Source organism: Morchella sextelata, assembly GCF_020137385.1.
Source record: "Morchella sextelata strain SCLS chromosome Unknown scls_10, whole genome shotgun sequence".
NCBI classification, from domain to species: domain Eukaryota; kingdom Fungi; phylum Ascomycota; class Pezizomycetes; order Pezizales; family Morchellaceae; genus Morchella; species Morchella sextelata.
Window position 1 is genome coordinate 66607 of NW_025408625.1, and position 14179 is coordinate 80785.

General features: G+C 46.3%; 4 protein-coding genes across 4 annotated transcripts; 1 reads left to right on the plus strand and 3 right to left on the minus strand.

The window, feature by feature from the left end:
- H6S33_001009 (uncharacterized protein) lies at positions 1-1819 on the minus strand (the record flags this gene model as incomplete). The annotated part of the gene is made up of 4 exons (XM_044832469.1): positions 1-443; positions 512-1167; positions 1235-1458; positions 1520-1819. 4 exons carry the CDS (start codon positions 1817-1819, stop codon positions 1-3), a joined length of 1623 nt encoding a protein of 540 aa, XP_044693976.1.
- A 5535-nt stretch (positions 1820-7354) lies between these two features.
- On the plus strand, positions 7355-7669 carry H6S33_001010 (uncharacterized protein; the record flags this gene model as incomplete). The annotated part of the gene is made up of 1 exon (XM_044832480.1): positions 7355-7669. One exon carries the CDS (start codon positions 7355-7357, stop codon positions 7667-7669), a length of 315 nt encoding a protein of 104 aa, XP_044693977.1.
- A 1697-nt stretch (positions 7670-9366) lies between these two features.
- H6S33_001011 (uncharacterized protein) lies at positions 9367-11370 on the minus strand (the record flags this gene model as incomplete). Its single annotated transcript, XM_044832491.1, has 1 exon — positions 9367-11370. The coding sequence occupies one exon, from the start codon at positions 11368-11370 to the stop codon at positions 9367-9369; it is 2004 nt and encodes a 667-aa protein (XP_044693978.1).
- A 195-nt stretch (positions 11371-11565) lies between these two features.
- Positions 11566-13080, minus strand: H6S33_001012 (uncharacterized protein; the record flags this gene model as incomplete). The annotated part of the gene is made up of 2 exons (XM_044832502.1): positions 11566-12983; positions 13047-13080. 2 exons carry the CDS (start codon positions 13078-13080, stop codon positions 11566-11568), a joined length of 1452 nt encoding a protein of 483 aa, XP_044693979.1.
- Between the last annotated feature and the right edge of the window lie 1099 nt (positions 13081-14179).

Sequence of the window (14179 nt, forward strand, 5' to 3'; positions counted from 1 at the left end):
TTATGCAGGTGCCGGAGGGGCCATGATGTGTATCCTCAGAGATTTGGATTCCCAATCATTTAATTCCTCGTCGTCGTCGTCGACAGCCCCTTGGTTGGCTATCTTTTCAATCTTCTCTATTACTTCGCCATTCCAACTACTGGAAATGACGGTGGGTGCCAAGTCGATATCGGGCATCTCAAGAGTCCTAAAGGAGGTAGTCTTAAGCGTGATCATTGCTTTTATGGTGTGGATACCCGGGGTTGTCTTGAGCTCTACTGGCAGTGTGCAGTCATGGTTACTATCGATCGTTTCATAGTCTGTGTTCATCGGGTAGATTTGAGTGATGCCATATTCAGACCCGTAGTTGAGAATCGTCAAGTTTACTGGGTCCTGTGCTAGGTTCTTGAAGCGGAGTGTGATCGATTCCCCTTCGGGTATTTGGTAGATTCCATTTTCAGGTTCTGGGGTCCGGATATCAGGATCAGGACGTTTGAAGACAGGTCAGTCAGCACAGAGGGATATTCCTTACCTCGATCCAATATTTCAAACGTGAAGTTGCCCCGTAGCCCCGAAGGCATCCTGATGTTCTTTGACTCTCGGGTAGAGAAGAACTGCCCTAGGTGTGCCGCACTTGTAAGAACCATCTCTGGATCACGTGAAGATGGCACATTGGGGAACGGTTTGTTGTCCTGGCTTGGATCCCACAATTCGTATTCTCGGCGGTCATTCACCACTAGGTGAAAATTTATACTGCCTCTGTCATCGTCCGAAAGCAAGCTCAATGGAAATGTACCACTACCGTACTTTTTCCAGTCCATATTGCGAATTTGGTCCAGCATCTCCGTCTGGGGAATATCGGTTGGGATATCCGAGCGCTGTCGGAGCTTGATCCGTATGGGGCTGGGTCTCGCCAGAAGAACTATTTGGGTACCACCTGGCAGCTTTTCAATAGGGTCTCCAAGGATCTTGGCCTCCGATCTCATCCCGAAAGCCTGGGTAACAATAACCTTGGATATACGGCTTGTAGGATCGGTTAGATCGGTGGCGTTCCACGGGTAAATCGCATACACCGACCCCACAGAGATCCCGTGTGCCTCACCACCCCTCAATTTCACGTTACCGTGCACTTCGGACTTGGTAGCGGAGATAGTATGGATGTGTTTGGTACCGTCGGCACCGTTAGCTCTGAAGAAACAACGCTCTACGCTCCCCGAGACAACTCGTATCGAAGTCTTTTGCGATACGTGTGTACTGTGTCAACTGTTGTTGGAGCCACTCCGAATCTCTCTCAAGGTTTTTGTAGACATCACTCGTGTGGGTGAGCATTGAGGCCGCATTCAAGAAGATTTGTTTCCACTGGAAGCTATCTGTGCCCTGGTGCGGCACACCAAAAAAGAGCACACCATATGTCGAAAGTTCAATTGCCTTGTGGTGTTCAAGATCGCCTTCTCCGGTAGAATGCGAGTGTATGAGAGCCTGTAGGTTCGTTCAGGTCAATCGATGACAGTGGAAACTAGGGAGACCTGATCAAAGGTACACTTTTAACAATGATACCCCCTATACTATGGGCAAGAAAACTAATCGGCCGCTCGTCTGTCTTAGTCCTTCGTCTCTCCAAGCTAAGATCTGCGACCAGGCTGACAGCATGATCGTACAGAGTCTGGCAGCTTAATGGCGTGGAGCCGTGGGTCCGGCCGTCGTAGCCCCACGTCAAGATACGTGAGTTGGTACTGATCCTACAAAGTTCATCGCGAAGCCAGAATACACCATTATCTGCTATCCAAGACCTTTCTCGATGACCGTCAAGTCCATGCACCGCGATCACACTGTAAGCCATGCATAGGGTCAATATTGGTGTATTCATCGTATTCTTTAGGGTTATCATACTCAACGATTGGGTCATGTCCGGAGAAAAGTACCTTTAGACCAAAAGGGGTTTGCTATGGATTGAAGCTGCTCGAGGAGTTGTAACGCGCGACGGCGGGGGTGAGATACGATTAACTGTGTTGCTGTTGGGCTTCATGATCACTAGGCGCACTGGTAACTCGCCTTCCTCCTTGCGATTCCTACCCTTTAATCTAGGGCACAGAAAACACATGTCAAGATATCCACGGGATAAACTATTTGTGATGGAGCTTTGAGAGGTATAGAAAATTAAAAGTGGGGAGAGCCGTACCCAATAATTAGACATACGCTCTCGCCAAGATATTCTTGTCAGCCTCCTTTCACACTCGCCAAGCCCTGTGTCCAGTGATTGGACTTCACCGAGCTCACTATCGGCCAACGCTCACTTTTTAAAATAATTTCAAGTCTTCCTCGACTTCGAGAGGATGCATAGTTAAGAGAAAGATATAGAATCGAATTAGCTTTAAATGTTTTCAATTTTTAAAAATTAAACCCCGAGTGATCTTTCATGTCTCATCAAATTCGTAGAGCGAAACTACCCCAAACAACCAAATAAATCTGCACTATTACTTTCTAGGTCATATTCCTACAAACATCCTATGGAAGTGGAATCATTGGCGATGTCCACTTCGCTTTTGGTGTTTGGTTTAATTTGGCGATTCCGGCCGTGGGGGCGGGGTCTCGGCGGCTTATCGTGCGCTTAATTACTCGCCAAATAACGATAAATGTTCAGATCATTGGCGGACAGGATTTTGACCTTAACTACGCTTTATTAAAGAATGGCTTATCCAATCTTACTGCAAGTACTATCCTTTCGGCGTCCTCCGGTGAGTGTGCGCTCAGAGCCACAGCATGATGGGACATAATTGCGCTACACTCAAAGGGTTAATTATAATCAGGACTGATATAGTACCTATACATTTGGAGTAATATTAGTCACGCATCCCGATAAAGACATTCTTTGAATATTAATATCAAAAGTGCGGCTTCGGCCCAGCTTCCACCACTCGTTCGAATATTCCTCGGGCTGGATAGCTAACCTAAAAAGCAATAGATCTATATGAGGACCGCATTCCAAACCCCTAATTGAAATCATATCAATATTCCTATATATATCCCCACCAACCATCGTTCGTCAGGGAGAGATGGAGTCTGGTTGGGTGGCGGAAGAGTCGAGCTCATAGACAACAAATACCACCACAATTAAGCAATAGCCAATGGGCAACTAGAATGGCTTTTATGTTGGGAGGTAGATGCTAGTGTACCAAAAATTCTGGATATCTCTTCTGCGTAGGCAGGATACTGTTTTTCGACAAATACCATCTCCGGGCTGGGATAGGATATCCTACTGCAGGAGGGCGCGCTATCTTAACTATTGGGTACGACCCATCGATTTGCTGGATATCGTATCCGAAAAGGATGACATATCCTTGGTCTTCACCGAAGTATAGTAAGATATCCTTAGTTAAGGAGAGACATTTCATCAAGTGGGTATGTTCTGATTGGTAGGTTCGAAGGTGATATTACCATTAAAAGCTTAAGCTAAAGAAGAATGGAAGTTAGGGGAAATATTGAGCTTACACCATTGGAATTGGATATAAAAAACGTTGCCAACTATGCTAGTGGTTTAGATTGAAAGTTTCTACACATCGTTAGCATCAACCTCCTGTCTAAAAATTCGACAGCCAAAAAAATCGAATTTGACTCAGTACAAAATTGCTAGGGACGCGAAATACTACCAGCACTGGAACATTTGAAGCCACAACTGATATCCAGTGTCAAGGATATAACCGATATCCTTATCAGAGGACACAAAGTTCTATCCGCGGGAAAAGATATTCTATCCTCAAATACCGTATCATTTGCCAAGATGACTTAAAACATGTATCTTTACCTGAAGATAAACTGAGACATCTATCTCTTGGCGGGGATACTTTATCAAAATCTCCTATATGTACAGCGATTCGCAGGCATTTGGCGAATACACCCATTTGACGAACAGGGGTCACGGCCAATAAGAATCAGGATATCTTAGTCAAACTCGCAGTTTGACTGGTTGCTGGCTGGTTGCTACATACAAATTCGCCAAATCGGTGTATTCGCCAAATGCCTGTGAATCGCTGTACTTGTATCTTTTTAAACTATATATGATCATTATGTGATATACCCATATAGGGAATAATTATCCCAAACCGCCCAAATGTCCCAAACTATCCTCCAAGGGGATAGCACATCCCAATCTTCGGGATACCGTATCCCGATCCCTAAAAACGTTGGTAGGGAGTTATCAAACGGCTTCGCGCACCCCCGGTACAGGGGCCGCGGAGGGTGTGTATAGTAATTAACTCTCGATCCAAGATGATAGGCTGCATGGTTTTCACCAATCAAGTGATAATTGGACTAAAAGTTGAAGTTCCCTGACCGATAGTTCTTCATCTAGTGTAGCTGTGACCGCCAACACCCCAAATAGCGCTCAAGTGCCGGAGTTGTACTCTATGTTACCAGGGTTAGAACATCTTGCAATATTCACGATGGAACCCCCGTACTACCCCGCCTGACTTTCACCCCCGCCCACCACAAACCCGACACCGACCTTCCTAAACACTTCATCCTACACAAAAGCCACTCTGTCATGCCTGGTTAGGTTCCATACGTTTCCTTGTCAGCAAGTCTTTCTTGGGTGGTCTTGGCGGTATGTATATATAGCGAATGACAAATGCGATTGGTATATGCAGATCTAGGTCATATATTAATAAATTAACGACCTCATATCAACATACAGTCATACCGCGCTCTGACGGGACTTAGTATGCTAGATCCCTTGCTATCTCATGCAACATGCTCAGGAAACTTTGTTTTTTTCCTACTGTGCATATAAAAATATCAATCCGCTATCCTGTGCAGGACGCCTGCCGTCCGGCATAGCAAGGCGCGACTATAAGATATTTTCATTGATCCGAGCATTTTGCGAACTTGCACTCAAGTGTGGAAACGAAAACCGCATATCCATAGGAACCTTTTATATATATGATCATATTGCGGAAAATCGATTCGCGGTAAATTGGCTGAATGGAATATACATGCACTTAAATATGCAGTCAACTTAGAGTTCTTCCGCAGCGCCAAGAATACGACAAAACGCACCCCACTTTAGGCCGCGGTGATCACCGCAAGGTGATATCACCGTGTCACCCCCCCCTTGTAGCCAACCACAGCAATGGAGCCCAGTGCTTCTAATGACTGTTCCCGTGAATTTACCACACCTGGCCGTAAATAAGCCTGCATGTCTACTGCTACAGTACAGGCATTTACAGTTGCAACTCGATATGCCGGATTGCCAAGATTCTAAGGATTTCGTACAGGATAGCAAAAAATCCGCGATAGCAAATTGATTGTGCAGTAGGAAAAACAATATTCTCAGAGGATCTCATACGGGACAGCAAGGGATCCGGTGTATTGAGTTCTGACATATCGAGTTGCGACTGTAAATCATTCTGGGGATGGTATTCGACGATTTAGAAGTGATCTTCACGAACCCTGCATTTCCATAGAGCTCTGCTGCACGCTCACCCCTGGCGCCTATTTGCATGAACTATAGAGTATCTGTACAGCACAGCAAGTGGTAAGATTGTATAGAGATATATGTGAGAGGAGTTCTATTGGCCTAACCCTGTTTTCAGCTGACCATTGTTTCTTACAGCGAAACAATTAAAGGGTGGGAAGTTGTGCAACCGAATCCCCGCACAGAATTCCGACCTTTGAAGTTTTAACTCATTAGTCAAGTCAATAGGGCTCCTCCATATTTCTACATGCTGTGCCTGCAATGCTAATTAACTGAGTTGATCCCTCCACTAGCTGGCCAGTAGAACTCGAGAATCTCTGCCAAGTCGCTAAGCTCGATTTGAGGATGTCTCGGGATACGAGGCACTAGGCAATTAAGCAGTAACATGGATTCAAATTCCAGGGGTCGTAACCATTCAGCACAGATTCTGCGACCACAGGGGTATGTGGGAATAATTTTACGAAAACCGTTAAAAGCTTGTGTGACATTATCCAAGGAACAGCTAGGTAACGGCCTGTATGTCTACAGTAATATATATATATTCCTATTCGTTGGCTCCTGATTGCCCAGTACAGTGTTATACATAGCCGGTTATATCGATGAATGAAGTGTGTTCGCCCGGTAGTTACGTTGTACGGGAGGGGGGGGCGCAGACTTCGTGTGCCCTATTGATAAACGTACCGGTACTTGGTAACGAATCTCGCGTAGTACAGCAAGTACATGATATTATTACCCTAGATTATATTAAAGAATGCTGTGCTGGCGAAACCATGAGCGTCGCTATAAACCTCAAGAGAGGTATCCCGGCCTGGATGTATGAGACAATATTGGGAAAATCTCTCTCATGCATGAGCTTCATGTGACCTTGAATACGTAAGTAGCTTGCTACCTTTGCCGGTCTTTGGAATAGTTAATAGTGCTATAAAGTTCGCAGTTCGCTGCCTTACCTCAGTCAATCATTTCCTGGATGGGCCACACTAATGCATTAGAGAGATGTTCCCACTGTCGACGTCTCATACATCCAGGGAATACCTCTCTAGAGATTTATAGTTTATGTGCTTATAACATTCTAGGATATTCCGAGTAGTAATGTTGTAGTGACATCATGATAGCTACATGTACTCTTGATAGGTTCTCCTTATAATAAGAAGACCTTCACTCGAGAATGGATGCAGCCAGTAGTAGGCCTTGCAGCCTGACAATTAATTCTGTGACTTTTGATCTTGGCGTACGTACAATAATAGCACTCGTGAAATGGAATCATTACTGTCGTTCACCGTCGCTTGATGAACACTGCTGGTTGAAGAACAGGGGACTTTGGGCTAATAGAAATTAAAATGAATGGAGATCTCGTAGCTTGGCTGTTGCTTGACTGTTTCTTGCCATAGTTGGAATCCTTGTTCGTCAAGTGGCAGTATTCGTCAAGAGACGGTGAACGACTGTAGTTTGATTCTGGGGTTGCAATTGTAAATGGCAGTTGCTGCCGTGCCGGGGATTCTTTACTCGAATACGTAGTGGCTGGACACTATTTCGTACCAAATCTGCATATCATAAATTTCAGTATTGCACTGTCATTGGGGCAGTCATCTAGTGTCGATCCTCGTATTAATATTATTACATACCAGCTCCACAGCTGCAGGTGCACATCATTATGAGAGTATATACAGGCTAACTACTATATATAGATACCGAATACAACACGATCATCAATCCCGCCTTCACTCGCGCCCCACCCGCCCGGAAGAAGTATAAAAGCTGTGCCTAATCGCTTGTGTGAAGCCTTCTGTCTCCCAACACCATCCTCGAAGATCGCAAAGAACCATAATCGTTTCCCATAAGACACCTTTTGAAAATCATTCTTACCTACCTCGACCATAGTCCCATTTATCTCTCGTTCACGTACCAATGCTTGTTCTCAACCCTCATCTCCTCCTCCTTCCCTTCCTCTTTCTCTTGGGCTTTGCCAATGCCGACTGGAAACTCTCCATCAGCTACGCGAACGGCAAACAAATCACTGCGCATGGCTTCCGCAACTCTGGTTGCGAAGTGCTCGCAATTTCCAACTCCCCCGTTGCCACCTTCTATCTTGAAGGAAATATAAACGTCGATACTGTCGCATTCTACACCGACACAATGTGTACAGCGGGAGAGTACAAGAGGGGAACCGGATCAACCAACGTAAGCCCCGATAAGTACTTCAAGGCCTATAAGACATGGTAGAGGGAAGCGAAAGGAAGACTTTTTCAGTCAACCTCGACAGACGGAGAGAGGAACTGAATGGGGATAGAGAACTGTTGATGTAGGGGAAGTATGGGGTGGGTCCGGATGTTGCGGGAGGATGAGTTAATGTTCACTCGTTTTTATCGTTCAATATGTATATCTGATCGTATATTCATGAGGGAGAATACAACTGTTATTCAAGTTCAATTTACAATGGATGTTGTTCAGTTATGTAGGTAACATGGTCTACTCTCATGGAAATCAATCACTCTATTATGATTGCTATCATTTGAGACCTATTTTACTCGGAATATAAATGGAGCCATTAGTGAATGTATACTATAGGATAGATTGTCTAATGTCTCACATAATCATGCGAAAGAACGAGATCACGTTTAATGGTTAATTGGTGATCGTGCGAGATCGTTATCCCGATGAGGAAACTTTCCGAGGGTGGGCAAGGTCGCAGGTTCGAATCCTGTAGGGGCGGTGACCCAGGGGATATTAATCGTGGTTTCCTTTCCTGGCTTGGCATGTGGGATGGTTTATGCTCCTGGGGAGAGTTTTCCATGCACCCGGCGCCCAAATGGGACATGCGGACTGGTGATGGAGTGTGGCTAGGTATGAGTGCTGGCCTTGAGCCGGTTGGGGTATTCCACATCCTGCTGAACGAAGCGACTAGTAGGCATAAGGTCACAAGAACTGTAAAAAATGACAAGATGCGGGCAACAGCTCTAACGCTAAGCGGGGGATAGAATTCTGGATTATTTTGAGCAGAAGCTTAAAATGTACTGATTCTCTCCACATCATTCCCCCCTTTATCGAGAAATCAAGCGGTGGCTTCATCATGTGCCATCACTCGACCTGGCCACACAAATAGTCAGGGCTAGGGTTGTTTACTGGTTCATCTTACGCTTACAGGGTTAGGGTTATCCAGCATACACAGTGTTAAACAGCATCCCCAGAGCTGTGTCCGATCCGTATTTGACCCAGACCCGACTCTTGTGATTGAGTAATTGATTTCTTGCTCAGTATTTTCAGCCGAAACCATAAGAGGCTCCCTTACCTACTCTGCAGAGTTCCGTATCTTACAATGCAAGCTATGCTTACCTCTACCAGTGGTATGTTCATTCAAGAGGGAGTACATAGTATTATTAACACGATATCTCTTCCACAAGAGGTGAAAAGAGCTTAAATACAGTAGGCCTTTTCGTCTCCAGAGTCTAGAAGTAAAATCATATCTCCGGTGGGTATCAAGGGGGTGATCATCATCAATCGCAGTGATTTAGTAAAGATAAAGCCATGAGGGAATGCATGTTGTATGATCTCTAGCTCTATGAACGCGGGAATATTTCTGGGATTATATTTATTATTCCAGTGCTGGCGGGGCGTAACCCTCTTTGAAGGGCGTATTATCTGTATAATAACATTGAAAATCGAGACACAAAGGGAAAGTATAGTATGAAGATAACAAAAGGAATGAATCATATAGAATGGTATACTCCCGAAATGAGGACTTCGGAGATTTTTCGACTATTCGCGTGGCGTCCTAAAAGAGGACTAGCAACCTTCAGTGACCTACTTCGCCAGTCCGGTCAATCTGAGCTACGGTTATCGCCCCTCTCCCCCTGGAAAAATTAGTTAGCTCTGTACAGTAGCTGGAAACTTGGTAGGGGTCGCACCATGCGATAATACAACTATTCTCCCCATCTGGTCCTGATGATGTCTTTTGTGCATTCTTCGATACGCTGAGTAATGCGGGATAAGGAATCCTTGATTGCCGGACTGTGTAATTTCATGATCGCTGACAAAACTCGGGAGATATCCCTTTGCACATGCTTGACCTGGGTCGCATCAACGCAATCAGAAAGCTTGTCCTGGAGGGCCGTTCGCGTAGTATTCTCCAGAGTATCCAGCAAACCGCGATGTTCAAGATCTTTGAGGATAGGAACAGTTATTTCTAGGCATTTTTTCTGTGCGATTTGGCAGTTCCGTCTACTCCGACCCACTCTCTCTGTGGCGAGCAAGAATTCAATGCTGAATGCGCATATTCTGCTCAGCTCCTTATCATCACACTGTGATAGCTGAAGCTCGGAGATCTGCTCTTTGAAGAGATTGACAAGCCAGACATCGCTTTCCTTGGAATCAAAGACCTTTTGAACTGCTTCGCTGCAAACATTTGAAAGACGGTTGGCGAACTGTTTTTTACCCGTTGAAACGGCGGCGAGGAGTTCCTCCATGGCAGCTCTACCATAAGTCAGGACTATACCGGTATTTCTTTCACTAGCAGCGATGACCCATTTCTCAGCGAATCCTTTAATGATCCCGATAAACTTCGCTTCGTGCTGCTCGCCCATGAGAGCTTCAATAATACCGACCCACTGCCTAGCAATCATCTCAATTACGTCTCTTCTCCCTGCCCTAACAACCGTGAAGAGGAGTTCCATGCCGCCGATGTTGATGTTCTTGGCTTTTTCATCCTCCCCGGCCTCTAGGTAGGTACGGAAGGCATTTGAGCAGTCAAATAGCAATGTCTCAACCAGGGAGGTCCTGCCTTGGTCAAGAGCGTAGTACAAAGCATCCCTGTACTGCCGTGTGATAATATCTATACCGGCGGAGAACTCGTTTGCAACAACATCTTCCAATATCATGAGTGCCGTTTTCACGATCAGGAGAAGCAAGGCATCGGCTCCTTGCAGTTTGAGCGCAACCTTGAATGTTCTGAGGCCAATCTGGAGAAGTACACGGAGTGTTCTTTCGTTTCCCGAGGCGATAGCAACAAAGAATTCCTTGGCGACCTTTTCCACTCTCTTCTCAACAACCTCCATCTTTCCCTTCTGAAACTCACCGCCTATTTGGGCGATTGCAGAAACCGTAGCTTGATCCAATATTGAGGGCTTGCGTAGGGTGGTGTTGTCGGTTGGGCGGGCGCCCTTAGCCTTGAGAAGCTTAATCATATCGGTGTGGCCAGAGTACATGGCAGCGCCCAAGGGGCTTCCATGATCTCCTCCAGCAGCATTGACCTTTGCACCGTATTCGATAAGGGTAGTCGCAATCTGCATCCAGTTTCTATAGGCTGCCGCCTGAAGAGGACTCCCGTGACAGCCCCCGGTAGAGTTGACATCCGCCCCATGTTCCAAGAGAAACGCAACAATGGTGGGGTTTCCCTCGAATGCAGCTGTCTGTAGGGGGGTGCCATGTTTGCCATGGTTCTCATTCACCTTGGCCCCCTGTTTCACAAGCCAGTGGACTATCTCGATGTGATCTCCATATGCAGCGGCGTGAAGGGCAGAGCCAAAATCACCAACCTTGATATTGATATCAACACCAAGACTAAAGATCAACTTAACAAGCTCCAAGTGACCGCCTGAGGATGCCAGCTCGAGTAACTGGATATGTTCCTTCTGTCCTTTGGAATTCTTCAACAACATCTCAACGATTCCCATGTGCCCGTAATCAACGGCTAATGCCAGCGGTGAGCTTTTGGAGACTTCGGGGGTGCAGAGATTTTCCTGCAGATCGGAATGCTTCTGTAGAAAGCTGGCCACTATCCTCTCATGCCCATTTGCTGCGGCCCAGTGTAAGGGTGTTCTACCAACACTATCGGGGTAGATCTCTGAGGCCCATTTGACACTTGCCCTGCGCTCACCCGTTGCGAGCTCTATCAGGTTCTCCAGGCCCATATAGTAGAGCATATGCATTGGTGTCGTCTTCCGTGGGAATGTTCCCTTTCCTCTGGTACGCCAATATATCCGGAAAGAAGTCTCCATACTACCGCCTGGGCTTTCATGCCAGCGAAGGAATAAGCTCCAAATCTGTGGATGGTCGCGGACCAGTTTTGCATGATCTGACCAGTGGGTAGCAGAGTATTTGATAAAGGGGTGTGCTCCCATTGTTTAAAGGACTTCCTCCTCCACCAGCGTGCTGTTTGGATTTGTCGAGTGATCTTTGGCAAAGTCAGTGAAGGTAAGATAAGTGAGACACGTCAGGGAAATGTCAAGATGTGCGCGGTGATGATCATCGGTGAAGCAGTACTCCCCAGAGCCTCCGTCCAGGAAATACTCTTTGATAGACGAGTGCACCACCTTGATAGTCTGGTCGGCGCCCACGATCTGCACAAAGGGATAGCACCTTGTCTTGACCTCATCAGCAAGAGCAAAGCACATGCGCTCTTCTATCGATTTGAGGTCTTTATCTCCGACCCGAACAGCACAAGCGGCACCTAGCTGGCGCAATGTGAGAGGTGTGTGTGCGAAGATGATAAACTGGAATAGCCGCTTCGTGTCTTCCCGTTGAGTCCCGGGAACCCGATCCAGGACTGCGGTGTAGAATCCATACAGAGGCGACTGTGGTCGAGAAGATTTTATCTCTGCCTCTCGTGATATGGCAGTGGTCCGGTTGCAGAGATCTCCAAGCATAGCAAGGCCCTTGTTAACTATCTCGAGTGTCCATCCACTGACCGCCTGGCCGCAGAACATCTCCCACGCCATTGAGGCCCATAGAAACACACCAGCGGCGTGCTGCGCTATGGTATTTTTCACTTTCTGCCTCAGCTCGTTGCCCAATGCTCTCAGACCTGGAGTTGCCTCAATCTTCTGCAAAAGGAATTTGTCAATGTCCAGTTTGACCTGGCTCTCCACCAGCGACATCTTGACGATAAGCTTCCCGTATGATGGGTTCTGAAATGCCCGGTCGAGCTCCGTTCCTGGGTGGATTCTGGTGGTCACCAAAACCTTCACACAGCTCGAGCTCAGCTTGGCTGCTTGAAAAATCCTGGTAAGCAGTTCTCCTTTCGCGCCAGAACATTCGTCCAATGCATCAAGGATAATGTAGACTTTCGGTATCCGAGAGAAGAGCTCTCGCATGATGTCCATCGTCTTCCCAAGAGCAATCAAAAAGGAATCGGTTGCACTACTTGTGGCATGTTTGATCCTCTTTCCGTAAGCTACTCGGTAGTGCAAGATCTGACGCATAAGACAGGAGAGAAGGTTCAGAGGATCCGATTTTGCGGTTTCTTTGCTATCAGAGAAAAAGTAAAGAATCAAAGGCCGAACACGGTGCGCAACGATAGAATTGGACTCCTCTGTCAATTCGTTGATCACAGACGCAGCCGTCACTGTTTTACCGCTCCCAACTATACCAGTGAGCCAAAGAACCCGCGATCCCGGGGAATTTTTCCAATTCCGAAACGCCTCGTTTTCGAAGATCCATCTAGCAGTATTATGTGACCTCTTTGCCAATATATCTTCCAGGTGGGCCTCGTAATTGACCCTGTGCAGTGTCCGGCGCAGCTCCTGATATTCTGGAGAAATATCTACAGGAAATCCAGTTTAATACAGGAACTGAACATAAAGCATTGGTATTCATGGGTACTAACTATCTGCCTGTCTCTCCACCGCCCCTTCTGCCATTTCACGGATATAATCGAATAGTTGTTTGAAAGAATCCGAGTCTGCTGAGGGGAATTTGCATAACCCTCTGTGATCTGTGTTCATTCCTACCTGATTTTCAATTTCCCCGCTGAGGTTCAGGACAGCTGAGCTCTTAGGTACGACCTAAATATCCACAATGCTTACATTAGTTCATTTCTTCGAACGGGGGGGGGCAATGGGGGTTCGGTGGCAATGGAATGGAAACCAACCGGCTCGCCCAATCCGGACGTAGTCTGTGTTTCAAAGATGGAAACTATTTTTTCAAGTTTTCGGTTGTCTCCCGAAGAATGGTGTCGGAAATCATTCGAGATGGTTTCGAGTGTCTCCGAATCGACTGTTAGGGCCCTGAGAAGCCCAGAAGCTCTTGACCACTTTGAGAGTTGTGCAATCCTGATCACTGTACTAGCTAAATTTGCTGTGGCACTTCCTTGGTGTGGTGTACCAAGAAAGATAATACCAAAAATTGATTTAAACAATGCCGCATGTGTGATATTGTGAACGGCGTTCAACATGGCCTGAAGCAGCACGAGTTGTCAGCTAGCTTTCTCACGGGTTATATATACATAGACTTATGTATCGGCAGACCTTTTTAACTATGATACCCCCTAAACTGTGGCATATGAAGATTATGGGGCGCCTAGCTTCGTGCTTCAATCAAAGTAAGCACCATGCGCACTATCCCCGTCATCTCATACCTCTGTTCAACAAAGATAACGTAATCGTGGAGGGAACATACCTCCTGGTCTTTTCTTTTTCTTCCCAGCGCGTCTAGTAAATTGTCTGCAATAGTGTTAATCCTAGCAGTAGATCGTGTGAACACCACGGAAGCATCGTAGCCAAATGTGAACACCCTTGCGGTCCCTCCTAGACAAGTTTCCTTCCCAAGTTCTTCCAGCCAAAAAAACTTCGACTTATTATGCTGCCATGTTTTCCTGCGGTGTCCACCTAGTCCATGAACTGCCACGATACTGTGTGTGGGGTTAGTCGGATCCAATTTAATGACTACATATTTGCATGTTTTTGTTAGGGGAGCAAATCTTCAACGTCAATACACCGCTTGGACTCCAGGCTGTTATCT